General features: G+C 42.0%; 1 protein-coding gene across 1 annotated transcript in view; it reads right to left on the bottom strand.

Annotated features, from left to right (window-relative positions):
• Positions 1 to 2309: 2309 nt before the first annotated feature.
• The window catches only part of ELK3 (ETS transcription factor ELK3), a 59417-nt gene continuing 38691 nt past the window's right edge, over positions 2310 to 23035 (bottom strand). The window contains exons 3-5 of the mRNA XM_024197957.2: positions 16173 to 16970; positions 8796 to 8918; positions 2310 to 4156 (exon numbers count right to left, since the gene is read on the bottom strand). Coding sequence (XP_024053725.1) covers positions 4058 to 4156; positions 8796 to 8918; positions 16173 to 16970 — 1020 coding nt within the window. The 3' untranslated portion in view covers positions 2310 to 4057. The remainder of the gene's footprint in view (positions 4157 to 8795; positions 8919 to 16172; positions 16971 to 23035) is intronic.

Below are 23035 nucleotides of genomic sequence, written 5' to 3'. Positions count from 1 at the left end.
ACATGTTTAAAGCTGCAATCTCCAGATAGATTAAGGGTAGGTATCATGATACATTTAGAATGTCCTATCTCATAGATTCATGTTCATTCCACAAGACACACAGCAACCTATCCATAAAATACTACCTGGGCCTTGTTTGTTCTTCTGCTAAGCAAATGCTTCTTTCAGTCACAAGGTCCTGCAATTTTTTCTGTATAACTGAAGGCACCTACTTGTCTCTAAGGGCTGGGAGCCAGGAGGGAAAAAATGCATAATTCTGCCTACAGGATGTTGGCAGAGATACTAAATAGTTGTTGCCACACTCGTGAAAATTCAGTGGAATATCAGCTAACAGGAATAACAAAAATTTTCTAATTCCAGATCATAATAGTCTATATAAAGTAAATAAAAGCACCTCTAAAATAAAAAACGGTTTGGCCCCAAAATAAGATTGAATACATGTATAAACTTACCTTAAAAAATCATGCTCTAAGCCCATTGACTTACCTAATAAAAACAAGGGGAGAAATAAGTCAACCTATTTCTGTTTTGATGAGAACATGGCTGCCTCACCAAGTAACCTCAGAGCCATCCACTGTCATAGAAATGTTGACTCTTCCACGCATATTTATTTACTAAAATTTCTCTGTGATTTGAATCTACATTTTAAGAGATACTCGTTAATAAAATTCAGTAGAAAAGCATCAGAGTTTTCCTTGAACCATAGCATACCAAAAGAAGACTAGTCTATTTAGTAAGCATAAAAAGTCCATCTTCTGGTTTGGGAAGATGGACAATAAATCCATGTGAAAAAATGGCAATATGATTCTATATTATTCTTCATGTGCATCTTTCTGATATAACACAAACAGTAATCAGAATTCTTATTCAGTCGACATTTTGACCAATTTGCAGGCCAGACAGTACAGCACGCTTTCATTCTGCTAAGCTATTTTTGATCAAACTTAAACTAAATCCGCTAAGCAATAACAAATGTGCTGTACCATTATTACTATGTTTACTTGTTACTCTTTGCCATTAAGATATAGGAGGAAATACAAGCACCTTATGCCTCCAAGCCTCTCCTCTTCAAAGTTGCCTACATCATGTTTCACTTGGATCTTTCACAATAATTTCATTGCTGAGTTTTTGTCCAAAAATAGGTATTTCCTGGCATCAAAAAACCCCTAACCCTGCAGTTTGGAAAGTGTACAAGACTTCACAATTTCTTTCAAAAATGGTTGGTTACTTTCCAAGATATCAGATCCAGCAACAAGGAAAGAGATACAAACTAATGAGAATCTGGATTTTCCTCTTGTAGGAGTCTGTTCTAGTCTTTGACATCAGAGAGTCAATAAAAATATACTCCCTCCCACAATTTTACTCTCAACTTTTGCAGAGTGGAGTTTGACAGCACTTTTAATATATATTGTATTTTAATTGATTGAGTTCTAATACTCCAGGAAATATCTTTATTTTGTGAGCTAAAGGAGATGTGCATCCTCATCTTCTTTGACATCTGATTCTTCCCTCAGCTATCCCAGTGTAAATCAGTAGTAACTCCATTGAAGTAGTTACAGTGGTGCACAATGAGAAGAGAATCGGTTCCAGGATTCCCAGCACATGGACATTGTACATATGTGACTTAATTACTGAAAAGTTCCAAGCATCTGAGAGGCCATATATATTAAAAAAGAAAAGGTTTGATACAATAATTTAATCTGTAAACTCCTGTAGTTTAATCTCTGATGCCTCCACTTAATTTTTCATGTGTTTGACCCAACCGTTCAGATTGGTTCGTTTGTGGCCACCTTTGTTTTCAGTCTGTTTTCAATTTAGCTAGCCTAAAACTCGCAGGACATTTTGCGTAAGATTCTCATTGCTGTGGTCTGTCATTGGAGTCCTTCCTTTCTAGATGTACATGATGGTGCCTATTGGGGTTCCCAAATGCTGAAATGCATGATGAGATTTTTTTTTTTTTTGCCCCTTGGGTATATATTATTGCTTTGTTTATAATCACTGGTACTTTACTTAGATATGGCCATTTCTATTTCATTAAGACTGGTCTACACTACATAGTTAGGTTGTTTTAACTACATCATTCAGGGCTGTGAAAAATATCATGCCCTGTGGTCATTGTGTCAACCTAGCTACTGTCTCTTAGAGAGAGGTGGATTTACTCCAGCAATGGAAAAACCCCTTCAGTCACTGTAGAAAGTGTCTATGCGATAGCAGGGCAGTTGTGCCACTGTAGTGTTTTTAGTGTAGATGTACCCTTAGACTACGTGATATGCAGGAGAGACAAAGGTGGGTGAGGTAATATTTTTTTATTGGACCAACTTCTGTTGGTGCAAGCCACACAGAGCTCTTCAGGTCAATACAATGCAGGAGTCATGTTGGGTTGCAAGACCATGGAGCCTCAGGAAGAAGCCTGCTCTCATCACACTCCCTCGCCCCCAAAAATGGCCTTTAAATATCAGAACTTTACTAATAAAATGTTTATTTAGCACCTTTCATCTTGAAGGATTGCAAACCACTTTACAACTAAACACATGCATCACCACTGAAATGCATCCAGGCAGACAACTGGCACACAGCTCACTTCATAAAATGAAAGAAAGAGGAGTTTTGGCCAGTTACAAGGGCAAAACCCACTATTCACGCAAAAAGTGCAGTGGGATCTTTATTGACCAGCTGTAACAGAGAGGATCCTCGTTTGAGTGTTTTGTTTTGTTGTGTTTTAAAGATCTCATCTGAGAGATCCACACAGGATACTGCACACAACCCAATTTATCTACCTTAAAAGACAAGGTTTGTGTCAGCCTTGCCAAGTTTGGAATCTGTGGTGCCATGGAGTCTAGGTATTTCTAACCTGACACTTTGAGATGACTAAGCCGCCACCACCTCAAGCTAGAGTGCATGCTTAATACATGAATCTTTAGGTTGTATACAGATAGTGATGCAGTATTACTTATGAATCCACAATTCTCAAATACTTGATGTTTCCACATGTACAATCCCATGAATACGGTAGGTCTCTTTACAAGCACAAGGTGTTAAAGTTCTACAAATTCCGCAGCTTTGGGGAAAGCCTCATATTCTGACAGCTAAGTAGCTGAAATATTCTTCCAAGGGAAGCAGTGAAAGGCATTTGGAACAACTGGACAAAGCACTTGGAAAACCAACAGAGGGAACAATCCTGCATCAGCCAGGAGGATGGAAAGTACATGATAGGTCTTTTCAGCTGTTACTCCAACAATTCATAAGCAATTTATGAAAATAATAGGTATTGAGTGAGTCCTCTTTCTCTGCAGACACATTTACAAAATACCATTAAAACATTTTATGAATGTTCAGGGCCCAATCCCTCCCTGGTGTAACTCTGTGAAAGTCAATGGAGTTACACCAGAGAGGAAAGTGGGCTTCAGCATCTGTCTAGCTATGGCTTCGTTATTCTTAAATGCATTTCCTGGACATAACATTTATTATGTTCTTTCAGTTTAACAAAGAAAAATCATACGGCTATTTTTTATACAATTTGGAAGCACTTAATACAAAGTTACATGAATACACTGCATCATTATGGCCTATCTGTGGAAAAAAATACTGAAATACTACCATAGGGCTGTTCAATACTAGTTTTGTCTTTCAACCTTTATCTTAATACTAGAAAATATATAAATCATTTGCATAACATTATGCAAAAGAAGGCACAGCCGGTTATACTTTACACAAGCACAATGCATAATATGCAGGAAAAAAGGATAAAAAAAGCTTCACATCCTTATTAGATACATTGTTGAAATCCATTAAGAAAAGTACTTCATCAACAACAGTGTTCAACACTTGAGAGCTATGATAAACAAAATTATAATTCACTTAATGCAAAACAGATTTTTATATATATAAAAACACTGTTTAAAAATGCTAACATAATAAAAGTAGATCCATGTAATGAAAAGTGCAAACCAAAGAAATGGAGGGTTTCACAATGTCCTTCTCATGACACAGGAAAAACTAACCCATGGGAATGAATGTATTAAATCAGTTAATGAGTCCTTAACGTGATGAGACGTCATCAGGATTTCTGAGCATTTGGAGAAAGCAGTACTGGAGAAGAGGCCCCATCCAAACTGGGGATTGGTACTGGTATGTGACCATTTAGCAGAGTTGGAAACTGCAAGAGGACAAAAGGTAAAATTTATTCATTATCTCAAAGGATTACTGCATATGCACTCAGCCCCAGCAACTGAACCCAGATGATTTTCCTTTCAAAGGTTGTGGTTCCTAAATGACAAGCTTTGATTCAAATAATAATGAGTAAAATTTATTAATGAAAGGATGATATTCTTTTTCTTAAATGTACAAGAAAATATAGCTAGTTAATGCTACAAGACAACTGTCATCAGCTCACAAAATTGAGCAGTATGAAGAAAGATTTGTTGATTGTTATGCATGAAGGAAGAATGTTCTGTAATCTTACAAGACATTAATTAACACCTCTGCATTTTTAAGGTGTCTGAAAGAGATACGCAATGAAGATTCTTGCAAAATGAAACTGTAAACTCAAGCTACAGTTTCATCTGTGGGGGGAAGGGAAATATATAAGCCTTCAAAAATATTTTGAAAAAAGTATGTGTGTATTCAGTAGAATGTGTCAGCTATCTACAAGGGACCCTTTGTCATGTGGCTAAGGGATATAAGTATTAAGCATGTCACATTTTCAAAGTGCTGTGCAAAGAATATTAACTAAGTTAATACACCAGTATATTCTTTGTACACCCTTGCACCCTGATTGCAGCTTATTTGCACTTAGTGTGTATTGACTGGTATTTAAGATCTAAGACTAGCGAGGGAGCTAGGTAGGAAAGTAGGATAAGCCTGCTACATTAGACACTCAGAATTAGTTTTTAAAAATATGCTGAGGATTATATTGGCCTATTTTATGGCCAGACTTAGGTCTTGATTCTATGAGGCGTTACTTAAATGGGAGTGCTGAGCACCCTCAACACTCAGTTGATTTCAACAGGCGTTGAGGTCGCTGCACTTTAAAGGATTAGGCCCTAAATACTGAATGACCCAGTCCAAAACTGCCACTTTGTTAAAACTGAACAGCTACATCAAACGGGGTGAGTGGGTGTGTAAAAAAGATCTACTATAATATCATTACCGCCCCCCACAGGACAGAGAGCGAGCAATCCTAATTGCCACCATGTTCTACTATGAGCTCCAGGTTTTAGCTAAAGATTGTACTTTTTATCATTCAGTTTGAAATTTGAAAAGCATTGATCCATGTGATCAGCACTGGGCAGCAAGGGTCAGTGCACCATGCTGAAGGCTGTATCAAAAGTCAGTACTGGTTTGTTTCCTGCAGGCTTTCTTTTTATATCAGCCAGCCAGCTACAAGAGTCACCACCATGCCCCTGGAAAATCTTTTACCTATTTGATTTCAACTAATTACGGGGGGGGGGACGGGACGGGACGGGACTCCAGTTTCTTGTTTTTATACTGTAGGTTCTTCAAGAGGGATATGTAACCTAAAATGTCCTTCATGTGGTTTCTAAGACTACAAACCATCCCTCTTTTGTTATAATAATTGGCTGTCTCACTAGGCAGGTGAGGTGCTGAGACTACTGATTATTATGCAAAATGTGCTGATTTTACTGTAACCTCATTCCCCTACCCTTTTGTCCAATTCTTCCACCTGTTGTGTTTTATGGATGAGATGGGAGACTTAGATGGAGAGATCTCTGGGGCAAGGACTGTCTTTTTTTCCCCACTTATTTGTACAGTGTCTTGCACAAGGGGGCCCTGATCCTTGATTGAGTTCTCAGTGCTACTGTAATACAGATAATAAATAATCAAAACCAAGAGAATAAAATAGTTTAAGTGGGATCATTGGGGCAGCTGAGATTTCAATGAAGTTTGATTGCATTCCCTTGGGGCTTTATTTTCGGATAAAACACAGTTATGTACAAGTCTCTCATTGCCCCAGTTATGCGGTAACTTTCAAACTAATGATGAAAATCTAAAGTGAGTTTAATTACATTCTAGTATTATTGCCACAGGAAGATCTTCCAATTAGGCCAAATTATGGAGGTAAACTGAATGAGGCAGAATTAACTGCAGATTTCAGTGGCACTTTTCATTTTCTCCGAGGCTGAATGGGCACAATTCTCTCCCCGCACACTGGGATGTGGGAGTTGCTTTAGCTGTGTATGTATTCCAGTGCTGTACTAGTGAGGCACTTAATGGCCGCTCACTTTCAGAACGAAATATAAAGAGCCCTTCATCCAGGAAGAGGCATGTGCTTCACATTTCTAGAAGTGATTGCTCTCGCTCAACATGGGGTGCCACTGTCTGCCTCAGTATCCAACAGCCTTCTGCTATGATGACGGTCATGTCCCAAAGGCACGGTACGTAACACTGGAGGAAGCAGGGGTCTAACAAGAATGCTAAGACCCTCCTCTTTTCTCCCCTTTCACCCAACATAGTGTAGTCAGCACTCCATCCTGTTACCACCTAATCCAGTCTAGCTCTTAAGGGGTACGTCTATACAGCCTACAGCAGCATGCCTCCCAACCTGGGTCCGTAGAAGCCCTTTAAAGTTCACTCTCCCCCCTCAGCTTCAGAGCTCAAGCTCCAGTCTCTACACAGCTGTTTTTAGGATGCTACTGAAAGCCCCACAAGCCCAAGTTTGTCAACCCAGGCTGGGAGACTTGCTGCCGCAGGCGTGAGATGACCCAGTATGGGCTGTTAGCGAGAACTACCAGATCCATCTGTGTACAGTAGCCTCAGTAACAAAAAATCCCTTTAGCTCTTTAGGACAGCGACTTTTTTCTTGTGTGTTTGCACAACACACAGTACATCTGGGTCCCATCCTGATTGAGGCCTCTGCGTGCTATGGCAATATTAATATTAAATAATTCTAGCCAAGTCCTGCCTGTTCTCGACTATGGAAGATGCTACACACCTGGAAAAAAGAAATTGGGGCCTGGTCCTGCTTCCGTTTAAGTCAAGGACCCCGAAAGAGAGAGTCAATCAGCTTTAGGAAGTATTACTCTCAGACCTCCACTACTTTCAGGGTTTCCGCTTCCTGTTTAAGCAAGCAATGAACGTTCAATTAACCCTCAATGGGCACAGAAATGTGTTGGTCTGAGACCACCTTTTCCTTAGGGCATGCAGCCAGCTCTTTTTTTCTTGACTCCTAGATTTGCTAGCTAGAATTCTGAAGGGTGGGTTTGCCCTTGCAGGCACACAAGTAGCATCCCTAATCTGGGCAGAGTTTTACATGTGCAGGTGCGTGAGACAGGAAACAGCCAAGACAGGATCACTTGGGGAAGTCTGTTTTTGTAGTGAAAAAAAACTCAGACTCGGTGGGTTAGTTCCATTTCAGCTGCTGTTGCCACTTCCTATTTGGTTTGTAAATTAAAACTTTATGCACTACAGATTTGTCACCTTGGCCTTTTTTCTGAACCATGCGTTATTCAGATAAGGCCCTTTGGGTCCGTCAGATGCGACAGATCCAAATCCACTTTCACTTCCAGTTGTCACTGTAGGTTGCTAGATGCACTTGCAATCTCATTACAGGACAAGTCTTGGATGCTTCCATCTCAAATTAAATGTCTGGATGTTTCCAATCGTGTGCAAAATGATAGCACAATACAAATAAATGAGTTTATATGAGGTGAAAGAAAGAGCCCGAGGACTGCTGTACATAAAGTCACATTATAACTGAAAGGAATGCCTGTAACCCCAGTGTGGCGCTGAAGTATTAGTGGTCATATCACTCCCAGGCCTTGTGACTCTGCTGTATAATATGGCCAGTCTCTGGGAGTTCAGGGGCTGGGTCATCTTTGTTTCCCATCTTCCATATACTGTGTCAGTGCTGGTCTGCCTCAGCACTTGTGGGATTTCATTCCAGGGCTTTTCCTTGCATTCTTTAGCTCCTCTATGGATCACCAGCTTTCTTCCTGCCAATTAACTGATAAGTATTTTTTTTCCTGTGCCCTATTGAATCAGCTGATTGGCAACGGCTCCAGTTGGCTGGAGTGTGGAGGAGCTGATAGCCCCACCCTCTTTCCAATTTCTGGATGGACACTGGGGCTTTGAACAGCTTGTATTCCACAGTGATTTATTCATGTCCTTATTGGGTTTTGTGTGGTGCTCTTCACTGTGCAATCCAAATTGCTCTCGAACATTTATTCTCACAACATCCTATGCTGCAGAGAAGTGCTGTTATCCCCATTTCACAGATGAGAAACTCTGGCAAAGAGGGATTAAGTGACTTGTCCAAGGACACACATGAAACCTGTGGCAGAGCTGGGAACTGAGCCCAGATCTCCTGAGTACAAGGTCCGTGCGTTACCCACAAATCCTCAGTGTCAGGCACCTTCACATGATAAAAGGATCAATTACTGCCTTCTGTACAAGGCTAGGCCTTCGTTTGCATGATTTTTCCAAAGCCTTTTCCATTGCTTTCCCTCCCACCTTCAACAGCTACAAGGCAGTCTCTTTGCTCTGCAGTCTCCTTCAGAGGCTCTGAGGGCTCAACTGTTCTCAGCTAGGGCCTTCAGCTTTTCTTTTTCCCATAAAATATCTGCTATGTTCACGTTCCATGAGGGATGTTGCCCAGGAGATTCTGACAGTGTTACAGTGAATCTAACTCTGTGTGTCCCTTTTAAAGAATGCCTGCTAATGTCAATATTTAGTTAAACTACTTGGAAAATTCAAAACCAACATGTGCAGGATGTTACCCTGAGTGCGCCAAAGAAAGCCACCTTTAGAAATTAAATGTGTCCACAAGAAAAACCTACCTGGAACAAGGTGTTTGGTCCTTGTAGCCTGGCAGGACTCAAAGGAGCTACAGGACTAAGGCTGCTCCAAAAGTGAATGCTAGACAGCAGTGGACTTGGGGTCAACAGTAATCCATTTGGGGTCTGCAAGACAAAAATACCAAATGTGTGCCTTGAGGCAGAAGACAATATGGGTTGGACCGTTACAGCTCCATCGACATTTTGCAATGTTGTGAGGTTTTCCCCCCACTAATCTACTGACCCTGTCAGAACAGTAATTTAATATCCCATGCTATAAAATTTTCAGAGTGATTTTATTGCCATTCAGGTTTGTTTAAGAAGATTCAAAACAGACCCACATATTTTGATGCATATCTGTATCACAGTGTTACAATACCATGCATACCTCATTTTAGACACTGCCTATCAATGTAAAAATCTAATCTCTTTCAGAATAATGTTTGTTTTTTTGTAGACTAGCAATTACTCGCACTGGCTAGATCTTTTGGACAATTAACCCAATAGTGTTTGGAGTCAAAAGCTAGGCTTTGAAGCTCACTCCCCTAGCTGGTGCTTCTCTTTCACTCTGTTTGAAAGAAGGCTTAACAAAGTGGCATTGTATTGGTTTCTGCAGTGAAGGGTGGGTTTACAACCAGAGTGACAGCTAAGGCTCCAGAGAATGCAACTAATTCTATGCTAAGAGTCTAAATCCATAGAACTAAGACTCCATGGATTTTCTGTGCTCACAGATTGCTATTTGCAGGGTCATGACTCGGATACAGAGCTGTGAGTCTTCTCGTAGTGTTTTCAAAGTGGAATTGCAGGCTGGACACAGTAAAAATGCAACTGGCAAGCAGATTTCTGCGTTTAAAGAAAAAGAGTCTAAAATCACACGTGCCGTTCTGTATCCAAAATAACTTCTATAATTCCAAATAAGAAAGTGACTCAAGTGCTGTGCTAAGCTTTGAACACAAGGTTTGAAATACCACAGCTAATCTTTCTCACACTCCAGGCCCCAAATTAGCAAATCACGCCTTTTCAGGAAAGGATTTAAGCACGTGCTTAATCTCATTGACTTTAATGGAACATGAGCACATGCTTAAAATTGAGCCTGCGCTTTGCTGAACAGGGAAATGTTTTGCTGAAGGGGGCGGGGGGAGAGCTGGCTTTTACAACATTTAAAACCTTTGGGGGAAGGAGAAGAATCTCATGACTCCTTGCAGGGAATTAATGTCCCCCACTCAGTCAACTCACATAATCCTACGTGTCTCATACTGTTGTAGCTGAGGTCCTGCTCTCTTTTTACCTCCGCTGTGGCCAAGGGTATAAACTTTGCCCCCCTAAAGGGTCTCATTTGAGTTTGTTCAAACTGTTTACTGTCACATCTGTCTTTGCATGCGCGCATGCACACATTATGTTGCTCAGACACCACAGTTAATGGCACAGTAAAAGACCCTAGACACAGAGAGACCAGAAGTCAAGGAATTTTAAAATCTGAATGATGTATTGTTTGTATTGTAGTGATGCCTAAGGGGTCTGTGAGGATTAGAGTTCCATTGCGCCGGGTGCTGTACAAATCCACAGGAAGACTCACACCTGCCCTGACATACCTGCAATCGAATTCCAAACAAGAGCCTAAAGGTTAGTTTAGCAAACAGTAGCTGGGAAGGGAAGAGTGGGGCAGGAGATAACCGTAATAAGATCACACAGCGACCTAGGCTAGCAATGCACCCAATCTGAGAGCCCCAACCTATTGGAAAGGTGGGTCTTTAAAAAACAAAAAAGTCTAATCTCTATTTAGTGGCTGATTTTTCACATGAAGTGGAGCTTGTGGAAAGACTTTGAAGGAGCAGGTAGTGGCCTTACGGCTCACACAGAGCAAGTGCTCCATGCATAAGGGTTAGCATGGAGGAAAGCACAGAGATGTTTGTGGGAGAAATGGACAAATGGAAGTTGAAGGCCAGCGTCGTTGGCAGAGCAAGGGGGCTACATCAGAGAGAAAAGCGGATGAGATGGGAGTGGCGAACTTGTGAAGGGGCTTGAAAGGAGATGGATGGCAAGACGCCTGACACTGGATGCAATGTAAAACTGGGAATCAAACAGAGGTGAGCTTAGCAGCTGTGTGCGTCTGAATTGGAGAGAGGTGTTGGGAAGGCCAAAGCGGGAGGAAAGTATAGTGCTCGTGTCATGAAGTAAAGAGCGGGGCCTGAGTAAGAACTGTAACAGTGTGAACAAAGGAGAGGTCAGGTTTTGGAAATGTTATCGAGGAAGCAGCAGCAGGATTTGGACACAGCCTGGATGGGCCAGGCCAGGAAAGGGGAAGAGCAAAGATGACCCCCAATTATGGTGCCTGCATGCCAGTGAGAATCTCAATAGTGATGTCAAGAAGGACAAAGCAGATGAGGGAGTGGGAAGACGATGAAGGGTGGAGACAGACATTCAATTTTGGCCATGTTAAGTTTAAGCTTATGTCAAGACATCCAGGAGGAGATGTCAGAGAGGAAGGCTTATGTGCAGGATTGGTGGGAGGGAGGCAGATAGGCAGGTAAGGAGTTGGAAGGTAGAGTTACCAGTCATTGTAGATGTAAAAATGGTAGCTTATGAGACCACCAAAGGGAACGGGTGTAAAGCAAGAAGAGATGGGGCAAAGGATGGAGCCCTGCAGAACCCATAAACAGTGGGTGTAGGGAGGACAATGACCAACTAAAAGAGATGATAAAGGAATGGCCAGAAATGCAGGCGGAGAACCATGTGAGAACTTCATGATGAAAGCAAGGGTGGGCAAGTTTTAGAGGAGAATCTGATCGATGGCCTCCAACGCAGCAGGGAAGTCAAGGAGCAGGAATATGCAGTAGAGAGGAGGAGATCTGGTTCTGGGAAGCGTAGTTTCAGTGGAGCAAAGCAGAGGAACATGGAGGACAGGATTGTGTGACCAATACATTTAGGGGTGAAGTGAAGAAGGGAGTTGAGGGTGGCCGCTGGATAAACAAGTGGGGACAATGTTATTTTTTTGAAGATGGGGATACCAGAGCAATCATGTCCTATGAGAGAGGGAAGCAGATGAGAGTGAAATATTGAGAACAGTGTGGGAGAAGAAGAGAGAAAGGATGGAGTGATTGGATGGAAAGGTGCTAGAGGAAAAGAGCAGGCAAGAAACCCCAGGGTTGGTAACAGGAGAACATGTTAAAGAAATGGAATAAGCCACACTGGATCTTACTAATAGCAGGTTGCTAGGTGCTGTTGCTACTAGCACAGATCCAACAGTGTTGACAAGGCCAAAATGTATATGGACGCGTCCTCTCTCAAGGATGCAGTATCCTCCAAAGCCACTATAGTCTCCCTCATAGCCAACTATTTGCCAACTCCCTCCCCTCCCCCATGCCAATTTCCTCCCCTCATCCCAGGTAGCACGCGGAAAGCCCTTGTGGAAGTAGGCTGTGCAGAATGTAAGGGGTCTGGGCTCACCAAGCATGCCCCCCAAATCCTGCACTCCCATCTCCCCATGCAACACCACACCAGCCCCACCGTGCCCATGGCCCTTTATGACTATGGGGAAGGGGGTAGCAGGGTTTGCCCCTTAAAAGTAACTCTGTCCACTCACAAACTAAACATTTCTCCCTTTTTAAGAACAGCTAATAATCATGTACATGTTGGGTTGTTTCAGACGCCGGCATGAGTGGTGCTGTTCCCAGGCTGTGTTACTATCTGATAGCCATCCTCCTGGAGTGTATCCATGGGGATTCAGGAGATATGGCAAACGATGTAACTGAACTAGATCAGGATAAATGGTCAGAGATCTATGTTCTTAGGGTTCTGTAAGTTAAAGGCCATTGACTTGAAACCAGCTATCTCTGCAGCCAGAACCAATACAGTTCAGCGAAGTACACAGTATTACGCAGGCTGAGCTAGCTGTGAGGTCTTGGGACACTGTTCTGAATAAACCCCACATCTGCTTTTACTTCTTCCCAGAGAACCTTCTTAAAAGAGTATATTAGCAGCTGTCATGATCCAGATGACTATGAATACCCAATAACCCAACACCTTTTTAAAAAGGTTCTTTGGGAAGAAATAAAGAGCAAAAGGCAGGAGGAGGAGCTTATTCAGAATTGTGTCCCGAGGTCTGATCCCTAATAATGGATGCAGAGAGACCCCATTTCTCTGAAGTACAGTCCCTAAAGAAGGGCTAGTACTTAAAGAGAGATTTGAAACTGAGTTGTAACCCAGTCCGGTCAATCAATACCTTAAGGTGCCTGACAATAGTACTAAGGTAAAGTCCACACCCTGTGAAGATCAGAGCACTAGAGTTGTCACTTTCAGCTGGAGCCAGGAGCTAGCCACAGTAAGGCTCGAATTTGGTTAATATTTAATACAAGAAGTGCAGGCTGCATTCCAGTCTTCATATCACCGAGGCCATCAGACAGCAGCAAAACCACAGGAGGAATTTAAGGTGTAAACAACAGAACAGAATCACCTGTCCTTAAATTACATGTGGAAACTGATATATCATCTCATGTTATGCCCCCACTGGCAATATAATCAGTAGTGTATTTTAATCCTGCTGGGATGCTATTATCCCAAAGCCAGCAATAACCACACTAACCCAGATGGATTAGATTTATCTCCGTTGTAGGAGCACTGCTTTAAAAAAATATTTCAAATTAATGTTATTTATTGTACAAACAGCACTATAGTGAGGAAGAGCAGAGCTCCCACCTTCGCCCCAAAAAGGAGCAAAGTTGGTGTAACCCTTACTAGCACAGTGCATGTCACATCATGATAGATGACCCCTACAGAAGTTACCCCTTTAGCTAACGTGCTATAAGGTCTGTAACTGTGGTGCTAAAGGGCTCCGGCCCTGCAGATGATGAATGCGAAGGGAAGGGCTGTTGTGTACACACTCATTTCATACGTTAGGAATCAGTATATTGTAGAAGTTACGAACTCTGAAGCAGATGCCTCAAGAAAACAGACATAAATCAGCTTTCCCCATTTTCCAGAAAAAGGCAACAGTGCTAGCAAAAACAAAAAGATAAATCATCTGCAGAACAAGCGATGGAACTGGGCAAAATTCTCAAATTTTGTTGTTATTTAAGCATTCCTGTTTTCATGTTCATTAAATGAAATTCCAAAAAAACCTCTCTCAAAAAATTGTACCAATTCCTTTTTGCCTTTAAGAGCAAATTTTCCCAATATCTTCATGTCGCTTTTTTCTTTTTGAAGTTGAGTTGGTCCTGTTTGGTTATAAAAGTCATAAGGTCTTCGTTATGGTTCTCTGATTGGCTGAGCTTTTTATTTATGTGCTCAAGAATAGTTGTTGGAAGCCATTTTGAATCATTTTCTCAGAGGAAGTGGCTGCATTTTGTGAGCTCTTGCTGAACCATTCAAATACCCTGTCTGACTTCTAGAGTTGGGAACAGAGTGCATATGTCCTTGACTGCATGTAGTCCCTATGTGTCTCTGAGATCAGAATCTGGTAAATAAAATGTAGTCGGATGTGTAGCACTTGCCATTCCCAAGTAAAATGAGATGAACTGCAGCGTGCCAACCTAAACTCTAGATCTCGTTACTTTCTATTATAACTTTACTGTTACCTAAATATGGTTGATGTATTTTGTATTTTATTATGTGCTCAATTATGTCAAACTTCTTAAAGATGTAGGATGCTTTTTAAACAAGCCTAAAATTGATTGTTAATACACAGAAACAGCTACCGTGCTCCAATGATGCTGCCAAATGTCTGGAGAGCAAATGGCCCCAAAGAGCACACCACGTCTCTCACAGATGCATTCAGTCTCTTATAGAGACTGTTAAGAAAGATGTGTTGAACGGTGGAATAAACAGATGGAGAACTGAATCACTGATGTGTTTGGTAATGGACTACAGTCAGTATCAATCAAGAAGAGGCCCATAGTCAACTACAAAACAAACCAGTCTCTTTCTAATTTTTCCTTTTTGAAAATCTTAGGTGTAATAGACTATTTTATAGATAACAAGGAAGCGAAGTATCCAAAGAAATGGTGAATGAATGGACCAACAAGGAAACAAATCAAAATGGCTCTACTGATTCTGGGTATGGTATTAGATTAAAGTAGACGTGCAATGGACCTTGCTTTCAATCTGTCCCATTCTGGGCCTGGTATGATTTATTTGTCCATTTTTGTGCCCTGAAAGTAAAACATTTACCGTGGTTATTACCACAGCTAGATACTCTGCATGCTAGTCAATGCATCTCAGTTCTGGCTTGCCACACTCCAGTTCTTCCTGCTAACTGTACTTTACGCTTGGAGTTTTTATGATGTGCACGAATGACAGGTAGAGACAAACAAGCTAATTTTCATTTGAGACCCAACCTTAAATCATTCCCTTGTGCCCAAGTACTGCAGGGCTCTAATAAAAGGAAGGCATAATATCTGGTGAATTCGGGATAAGGCTTAAATCATATCCCTAGATTTCCTTGCTTTTGTGAGTGAGTTAGCCACCGTACCATTTGTTGTTTTGTTTTTTGTTATATATTCAATAAATTTCACTTAATATTGATTGCGTGAACTTTTATTCCTATAGTCTTTCTTTGTGCATATTTTTACAAATGAATTTCCTCTCTAATTTTACTGTGGTGCAGTCAGACGCAAATAACCTAGCATGATGCAAGCACTAAATCATCTGCTTCTTGCTGACTTTCCTCTTGTCCTTTGAATTACTAGGTCTGTCCAGTGACATTATTTTTAGTGAACTCCACCTTCAGGACAACTATTGTTCAACACTGACACTCCTACAATTGTGTAATTAGTTAACATCCACTTTACAGTGAACAGAAACAAATGGGTATTTCTTAGGCTCATGCAGAAAGGAGACTGCAGCAAATGCTTTATGAACCTGTAAGGTCTTTTGAAATTGAAATTGGCTTAAGAGCCCTTTCTTAGAAACCAATTAATTTGATCTGCTTTGAAAGCTAATGAAAATGTCACACTTTATGAATGGGTGCAGCAAGTGGTACTAAAAAAATCAGCCAAGCATCCCATGACATACACATCCACATTTTGACGGAGTAACTACGTGTATTTGTTTCTTGGCCTTTTCCTCCTTGTTCTGCATACCTTGAAACTGGTTTTAAACGATAGCTGATTGATGTTAACAGCTGCCCCAAGTGAATGTCTCGTTATCCTTCCACCCACTCTGTGAACTGTAATTACTTTTCTCCACATTACCGCTGGGCATGTGTGCAAGAAAGGACTGTACTTTCCACATTTTATATAGGCATCTCCTACACCTTTTTTCCCTCCCCATGGACTCTTTTCAATGTGAAAGTCACATGCACATAAACCTGATCCTTCATTTAGTCTTTACCAAATTAGAACCTATTTTTCCAAAACAAGAGTATATTAGACAGACATATCTTACCTGTGCAGTAAAGAAAGCTGGAGTCAGGGATCCCGAAGGAAGTGCTGGGCTGTTGAGGGCGATGGAACCGATATCGGTGCTGGAAAGAACCATGGGCGGCGCTGAGATTTCCAAGCCTTTGGGTTTTTTAGCCTTTGGGGGAAGAGATGGAAATTTCGTCTTGGAACCTGAAGAGAGGTTCAGAGGCTCAAGAGAATCTGAGTCATGGCAACTGGACTCAAGAAAGAGGCTCCTGTGATCTGAAGGGAGGGGTGAGTGAGGAGACAGAGACGGAGACCGTGATGAAGACGGCGAAGTAGTAGATGAAATGCTGGCTGTGGTAGGCAACATTAAAGAAGATATTTTAGCTGACACTGAAGAGGTGAGAAAAGCAGAGCCAGCTGCTGCTTCGGACGTCGATGGCAACGACACAATGGGCCTCATCACTTGCTTGTCTGTTTTGTTTGTCACAAATCTTATAACAGTCCTGACTTCTTCCACCGGTGTGTTTCCTTCCGACTTCTCCTCCAGTTTTTCTGTTTTGATTGGCTTGTGAGTGTCTGGCTGGTTCTGCAGGGAGTTGATGGTGAAAGAAGAGTACAGACCAGAATGGATATATTCGTTACGGCTTGTGCTTTTCAGAGCTGACACATTGTGCTTGTGCTGGTCTCTGCCCTCGGAAAGCATCTTACACTCGCTGTCCTGCAGCAAGAGGCTCTCTCTGCTGATTTCCACAGCATGAGGATCCATTTTCAAAATCTCAGGAAAGGAGACAAACTTGTACACAAACTTCTGTCCAATCACTTTCTTGATGATGTTCTGTGAATACAAAACCACAGGCTAACAAGGTTAGTGATCTGGATGCACGGAGTGCATTATTATTGTTTTCTATTTGTATTATAATACCATGGGGCCATAGTTATGAACCAGGACCCCATTGTGCTAGTGTAACACCGACAAACCCCGGTTGTGGGCGGGCGGGATCGAACCAACAACTTGCTGTTAGCTAAGGCTGTAGAGCAGACTCATAATCTCTAAGTGGTCTCAGTGCCACTAGATGGGACAGAACACCACACCCAGGACGTGTGTGGGCTACACTAGGCGCTGTACAAGCACAGAACAAAATACAGTCCCTCCCCAAAGAGCTTATGGTCTCAGGATAAGACGAGAGGAAACGGAAGGATCTAGACAGACAGGGAGTACAAATAAACAATGAAACAATATTGGTCAGCATGGCAGGCAGTGGTCGTTTACATGGTTTCACATATATAGGCTGACATTGCTCTTTGCTCATAGTCAGACAGGCATTTCAGTAACTATTCAAACTCTTCCTTTCCTTGGGCCTGATTCCATCCACCTACCTAAACATTTATGTTACACGCCTCCTCATCACATCTAACAAAATTGCCATCTCTACAATATACACGCCGCAACATGGATTAATCACCTCTCTCTTCCCCTAAAGCAGCTCAGAAATATTTTCTTTCCAATGGAAAAAGAGCATTCTCAGCACCTTGGAGGTTTGACCTCCTCCGCCTTTAGATGGGCTGTCACACTGTAGAAAACTCAGCTGTAGCTCTTGCAATCCCTAGATCCATGATCCCTAAGGGTTAAGCTTTCCTTTCAAATATTTGCAAATTATAAAACAAATGTAAGCAGAGTCTGGATGAGCTCTCCCCTGACATCTAGTGGTGAGCTGTGGGAAAAAACTTCAGAAGCTGATCTCATTTGCATGGAAACACACACCCTGCCTAGGTGCTCAGCATGATGGGATTGCTTGCCCAAATGATCACTTCTGGCTGGTGTTGGATCCCCCGTCTCCTTGTTATTAGGGCAGGAGTAATAAAGGGTTGTTGTGTGAACCGAGGGCAGCAGAACTGTACCTGGCATATCCCGATGGAGGGACTCACCCTCAACTGAACGGCACTCGCTAGACAGGGGACATGGGTTCCAAAGCCCCATGAGTTGAGAGTGGTGTGGGCCCTGTTTAAGGGTTGTTGATGCCACTTGACCATTCCTCTCTCCCATTTAGACTCAACTGAGAGTCTTGTTACACGTTGCAGAGCTGATCACTGATACCTAGGTCTAAGTATTAGACCTACTTTGGAACAGTGCCTCTATTGGAAGAGACTGCACAATGTGCACCAGCAGTTAGGTTCCCCCACTAACAGCTGAAATCACTGAGAGCTGTGTTAAGTGTGGGGGGGAGGCTGAAGACATCTTGGTGAGTGGCCAGCCAGGCAGCTGGCAGAGAGGCATGGCCAGCAGGGAGGCTGGTGGAGAGGGCCAGAGCACAGCCCCGCAGAGGCGTGGCAATCGAACGTTGGGGTGACAAGCAAGTGCCCGAGCAGTGCAGCGTGTAAGGTGCCTCCTTACCCTCCCCCCTTCACACAGGGTGGGAGGTGAACTCTGTGGATGAACCTCTGAACTCAGGGGCTGCACTGGCCAAGGACAGCAACTGTGACTAGGGTACAGAGAAGGGACAGGCACATTAAAGGGACTTTTGGGTTGCTGGACTTCAGACCCTGAGGAGAAAAGGACACTGCCCAACTTACTTGGTGGTGGGTCTTTTGCTCATGGTTTGTGTTTATGAACCCTAGTTGCAGTGTTTTCCCAAATTAATGCTGAGTTACTTCCCTCCTTTTATTAAAAGGTTTTGCTACACTCAGACTCTGTGCTTGCAACAGGGGAAGTATTGCCTCTTAGAGATGCCCAGGGGGTGAGTGTAATTGTCCCAGGTCACCAGGTGGAGGCTCAAGCCGGTTTTGTGTTGTATTGTTGAAAAGGAAACCCTAGATACTGAACCCGGCCCTTGTTGCTGCTGGCTCCACCTGACAGAAGAGTTACACATACAAAAACCCATGTTCAAATTAGGGGTAGCCCATTAAACCTCTATGTCTGCATACATGTGCTAGTGTGCAGACTTAGCTTCTAGTCTTGTGCCGCCAATTGACAATGATCACACGCCCTTCAGCAGTCATGAGACATGAGCTAAATTTGTGACAAATGCAAATGTTTGCACAGTCTTTGATGTCACAAACAAGTAATTACCACCTCAGCTCAGGGGTGAGTACAGGGAAATCTTTTACTCAGACACAAAACATAATAGAAACAGAGAAAAAAATCCCAGCTACGTAAATTGTTGTTAGTACAACTGTTTGCTTTTCTTCATATTTGCCCTAATGAAATAATTTACTGGCCCAATCACTTTAATGTTTCTGGGGGTTTGACTTTAATGAGGTTTGGATCAAGCCCTAAATCTACTGATGTGCTTTATATCACAGGGGTAGCCGTGTTAGTCTGTGCATCTGAAGAAGTGGGTTTTTTACCCACGAAAGCTTATGCCCAACAAATCTCTTAGTCTTTAAAGTGCCTCCAGACTCCTCATTGGTTTTGATGTGTTTTTGCCCAATTATACAACATTTTAGACCTACAAGGTCCTTGTATGAGCTCATATGCAGTTACATTATGGTACCAGATAACATGAGCCCATGAAAAGGAAGAGAGCAGTGTGGGGGGGAGGCAAAAAAACCTAACTGGCTTCAAAACTAAGCTTGGTATGTTTCTGGAGGGGATGTCTGAGGAGACTGGCTACATGCCATTGTAGGCAATCTGTGACTGCTAGTAGCAAATATCTCCAAATATCTCCAGAGGCTGGTGATAGGACACTAGATGGAGAGGGCTCTGAGTTACTACAGAGAATTCTTTCCCAGGTGTCTGGCTGGTGGGTCTTGCCCACATGCTCAGGGTCTAACTGATTGCCATATTTGGGGATCAGGACGGGATTTTCCCCCAGGTCAGCTTGACAGAGACACTGGGGGTTTTTCACCTTTCTCTAATACAGGAGTGGGTGGGTGAGGTTCTGTGGCCTGCAATGTGCAGGTGGTCAGACTAGATGATCATGGTGATCCCTTCTGACCTTAAAGTCGATTGAGTCTGAGACCTCCATAGAGCTCATAGACTCATAGACTTTAAGGTCAGAAGGGACCATTATGGTCATCTAGTCTATGAGATCTCCATATCAAGGAAGAAGAGGGGGCAGGGGCAATTTTTCAGATATTTCAGAAGTGAGTTTTTGTTTTCTTGGGGTCCATGGTTCTTTGACAAAGGATTCTCCCCTTTAAAAGCCTTTCTGGGGAATACCCCCTCTCTGGTGCACAGCTGTTTCTTATAAGGTAAAACTGCTCTGTGGTAAGTAAAGTTAAATGTGAACTTACATTATTCCTGTAAACTTAATTTCTTTTTCAGTCAACCATAAATAGCTATTCCAAGACTTGGCAAACAAAGTCTCAGACCACTGTTCTCTTTCATTAACTATTTGTTTTGTTGGTTTAAAAAAGAAATTCAGCCTTAATTCCTATTTATGTATCTAGATTCTTACATGGCTTCCATCACTGTGGAACTCTGAAAGCCTCATATACATTAGCAGATTTATCCTCACCAAATCCCAGTGAGGTAGGGAACTGTTGTTATCCCTGTTTTACAAATGGGGAGCTAGACACACAGAGCAAAAGGGACTTGGCCAAGTTCACAGAAGGAATCTCCAGAGCTGGAAATTAAATCCAAATTTCCCAATCTACTCCTTTAACCGCAAGCCCATGCTTCCTCCAGTCTGAGTTGTACGTGAATCTGTCTACATAGATGAAGATGATTACACAAAGACTATTTTTATAGTTCAGAAGATATTTGGAATCTAAATGCATGTGTGTGTTGATTCTCCTGGCTTCATTTTAGGACTTGGTTTATGTTTTTGTCTGCTCTGGTGTAGTTGAAACATCGTTCTCAGTTTTACTTCACTCTGACTCAGTTTTACACCTCATACTAAATTTTTGAATTACTTAAAAAAAATATAAAACTCAAGACTATTCCCAGAATATAACTACTTTCCCCTCCCTCCCCAACATTTTAATTTAAAAACATCTACTTTTGGCTCCTGAGGGTTTGTTGCATCTAGAATTGGCAATGGATGTTGTGCTTGGAAACGGACTCCCAGCACAAAAAGATTAAATCAAGTTGAGAGGCACTTTTACAGTGGAGCAAGCTTGAAACAGGGAAACATTTCTATAAACAGCCATTGAAGGGGCTGGTGATTTTTATGCTTCTTTTGCTATTATTCAAGATAGAATTGTTTTAATACAGGGCCCTTTCAGTGCAGCTTTCTAATCTGCATGAGCCTGCAACGAAGTCCTAATAATTAATGATGGGCAGAGCTTAAAAGGTTGAGTTCACATACCCCTCAAACATTTTGGATGCTGCTTTGAAATGCTCAGCCTAAAAACCCACTATCATAGTGTCAGGGAAAATAAGAATGCAAATTAATTAGCCATTTCTGAAACACCATTGTCATATCTGTAGCCAGAAATGCGCAGATTAACCTTAGCTTTTCTTCACCTTCAGGTTTCCTTGTTTGTTTGTCACTGGCTGCGTCCCTTCCAGAAATATGAAAGGTATATCAGACCAGACTCTGAAAGATGGGCGGCAAGGAGATTATCAGCCTTGGCTACAAGCGCTAGCCAAATGGTTTTCTTTCAATATCAGATGGCAAAGGCGGCTGCCTTTGTGCTAATGTCTGCTTCTGCTGAGTTAGGCAACTGTTCACCATGATATCAGAAGAGCAATCACATGCACTTGCCTCGCCTTCTGTTTAAATTTCGGATAAATTACGTCAGAGAGAAAACTTGCTTTTATTCACATCTGCTGACCTAGCCATCAGGGTGGGTTAGTGCTAGAGAGGGTGCAGTATGGATAGGAGTAACTGTTGTGTTAGTATAGTTGGAGGAGTAGAAAACAGGTCCAATGACAGCTTCAGTGCCTCCACTTCCTCAATTTATGAACTGTCTATTGGCCTTATTAGGAGACAGCAATCTCTCTAGTGTTCGGAGCATGGTCTGGGAGCTGGGACACCAGAGTTCTAGTGGCAGGTCTGCAATTGGCTTCTTGAGTGGCTTCCATCAAATCACTCGGCCTCTTGGTGCTCCTCTTTCCTCAGCTGCAAATTAGGGATTATATAACAATTACCCAGCTTTGTAAAGTGGGTTGAGATTTTTGGATGAATAGAGCTAAGAGGACCTGTGTCTGTCCATGCCTTTGTGCTAGAATTCCAACCATGTTAGGGAACTCTTTTAAAACATGGCTGCACCCTCACCATGTTATAACATGGTTTGAGTTTTCCTGTGCATACCAGACAAAATCATATACTAACCAAGGGAAGAGAACCTTGTTAGCATAGTTCTTTAATGTGGTCATAATTTGATTTGGTTTAGTCTATGCAGGCAAAACTAAACCACTTTATGATATGGTTAGGACACAACCAAGTTGTGGGTTCCCTAATGTAGCTGGGATTCTATTGTAGAAAGGCCTAAAGTGATCGATGGATGCTGTCTGTCCATCCTGATAGCTGCTAGTATCTGGAGTTTACCCCTATAGATAGCAGGTTTTTTCCCCCTGGGAGCAAATGTACAAACAGTTTTGATGTGAATATTGGTTTGGTTGACGTCTGGATTTTTCCCTCATTTTGTTTGTTTTCATTCTAACAGATGGATGAGTACAGAGAATTGTTTAGCAGTAACTTCTTATCATTTAAGGTTTCAAATTACAGAAGTGTTCCAGCACCATCCTTTGATCAGAATGAAGAACACTGCTATTGTAAATTATGATTCACTGACTACTGCTTTCTGCACCAGAATATTATTAGAGTGTGTATATGCTGGGTATGCAGCTAGATGCTGGTAAATAAAAACACACTGTGTGTGAGTATGTTTGTCACATTGTATTTCATTACTTTTTTTTTTAATGTTGAATTCTTTAGCAGATAAAATTCATTCTGATTGTATCTTTGGAATGAGCTGACGAAATGGAAGATTTTTACTTAGCTGGATTTAGAC

The sequence above is a fragment of the Terrapene carolina genome, unplaced genomic scaffold (genome assembly GCF_002925995.2).
Source record: "Terrapene carolina triunguis isolate 2854851 unplaced genomic scaffold, T_m_triunguis-2.0 Scaffold68, whole genome shotgun sequence".
NCBI lineage: Eukaryota > Metazoa > Chordata > Testudines > Emydidae > Terrapene > Terrapene triunguis.
The sequence above is the reverse complement of the archived record's forward strand: the minus strand, read 5'-3'. Positions and strand labels throughout refer to the sequence as shown.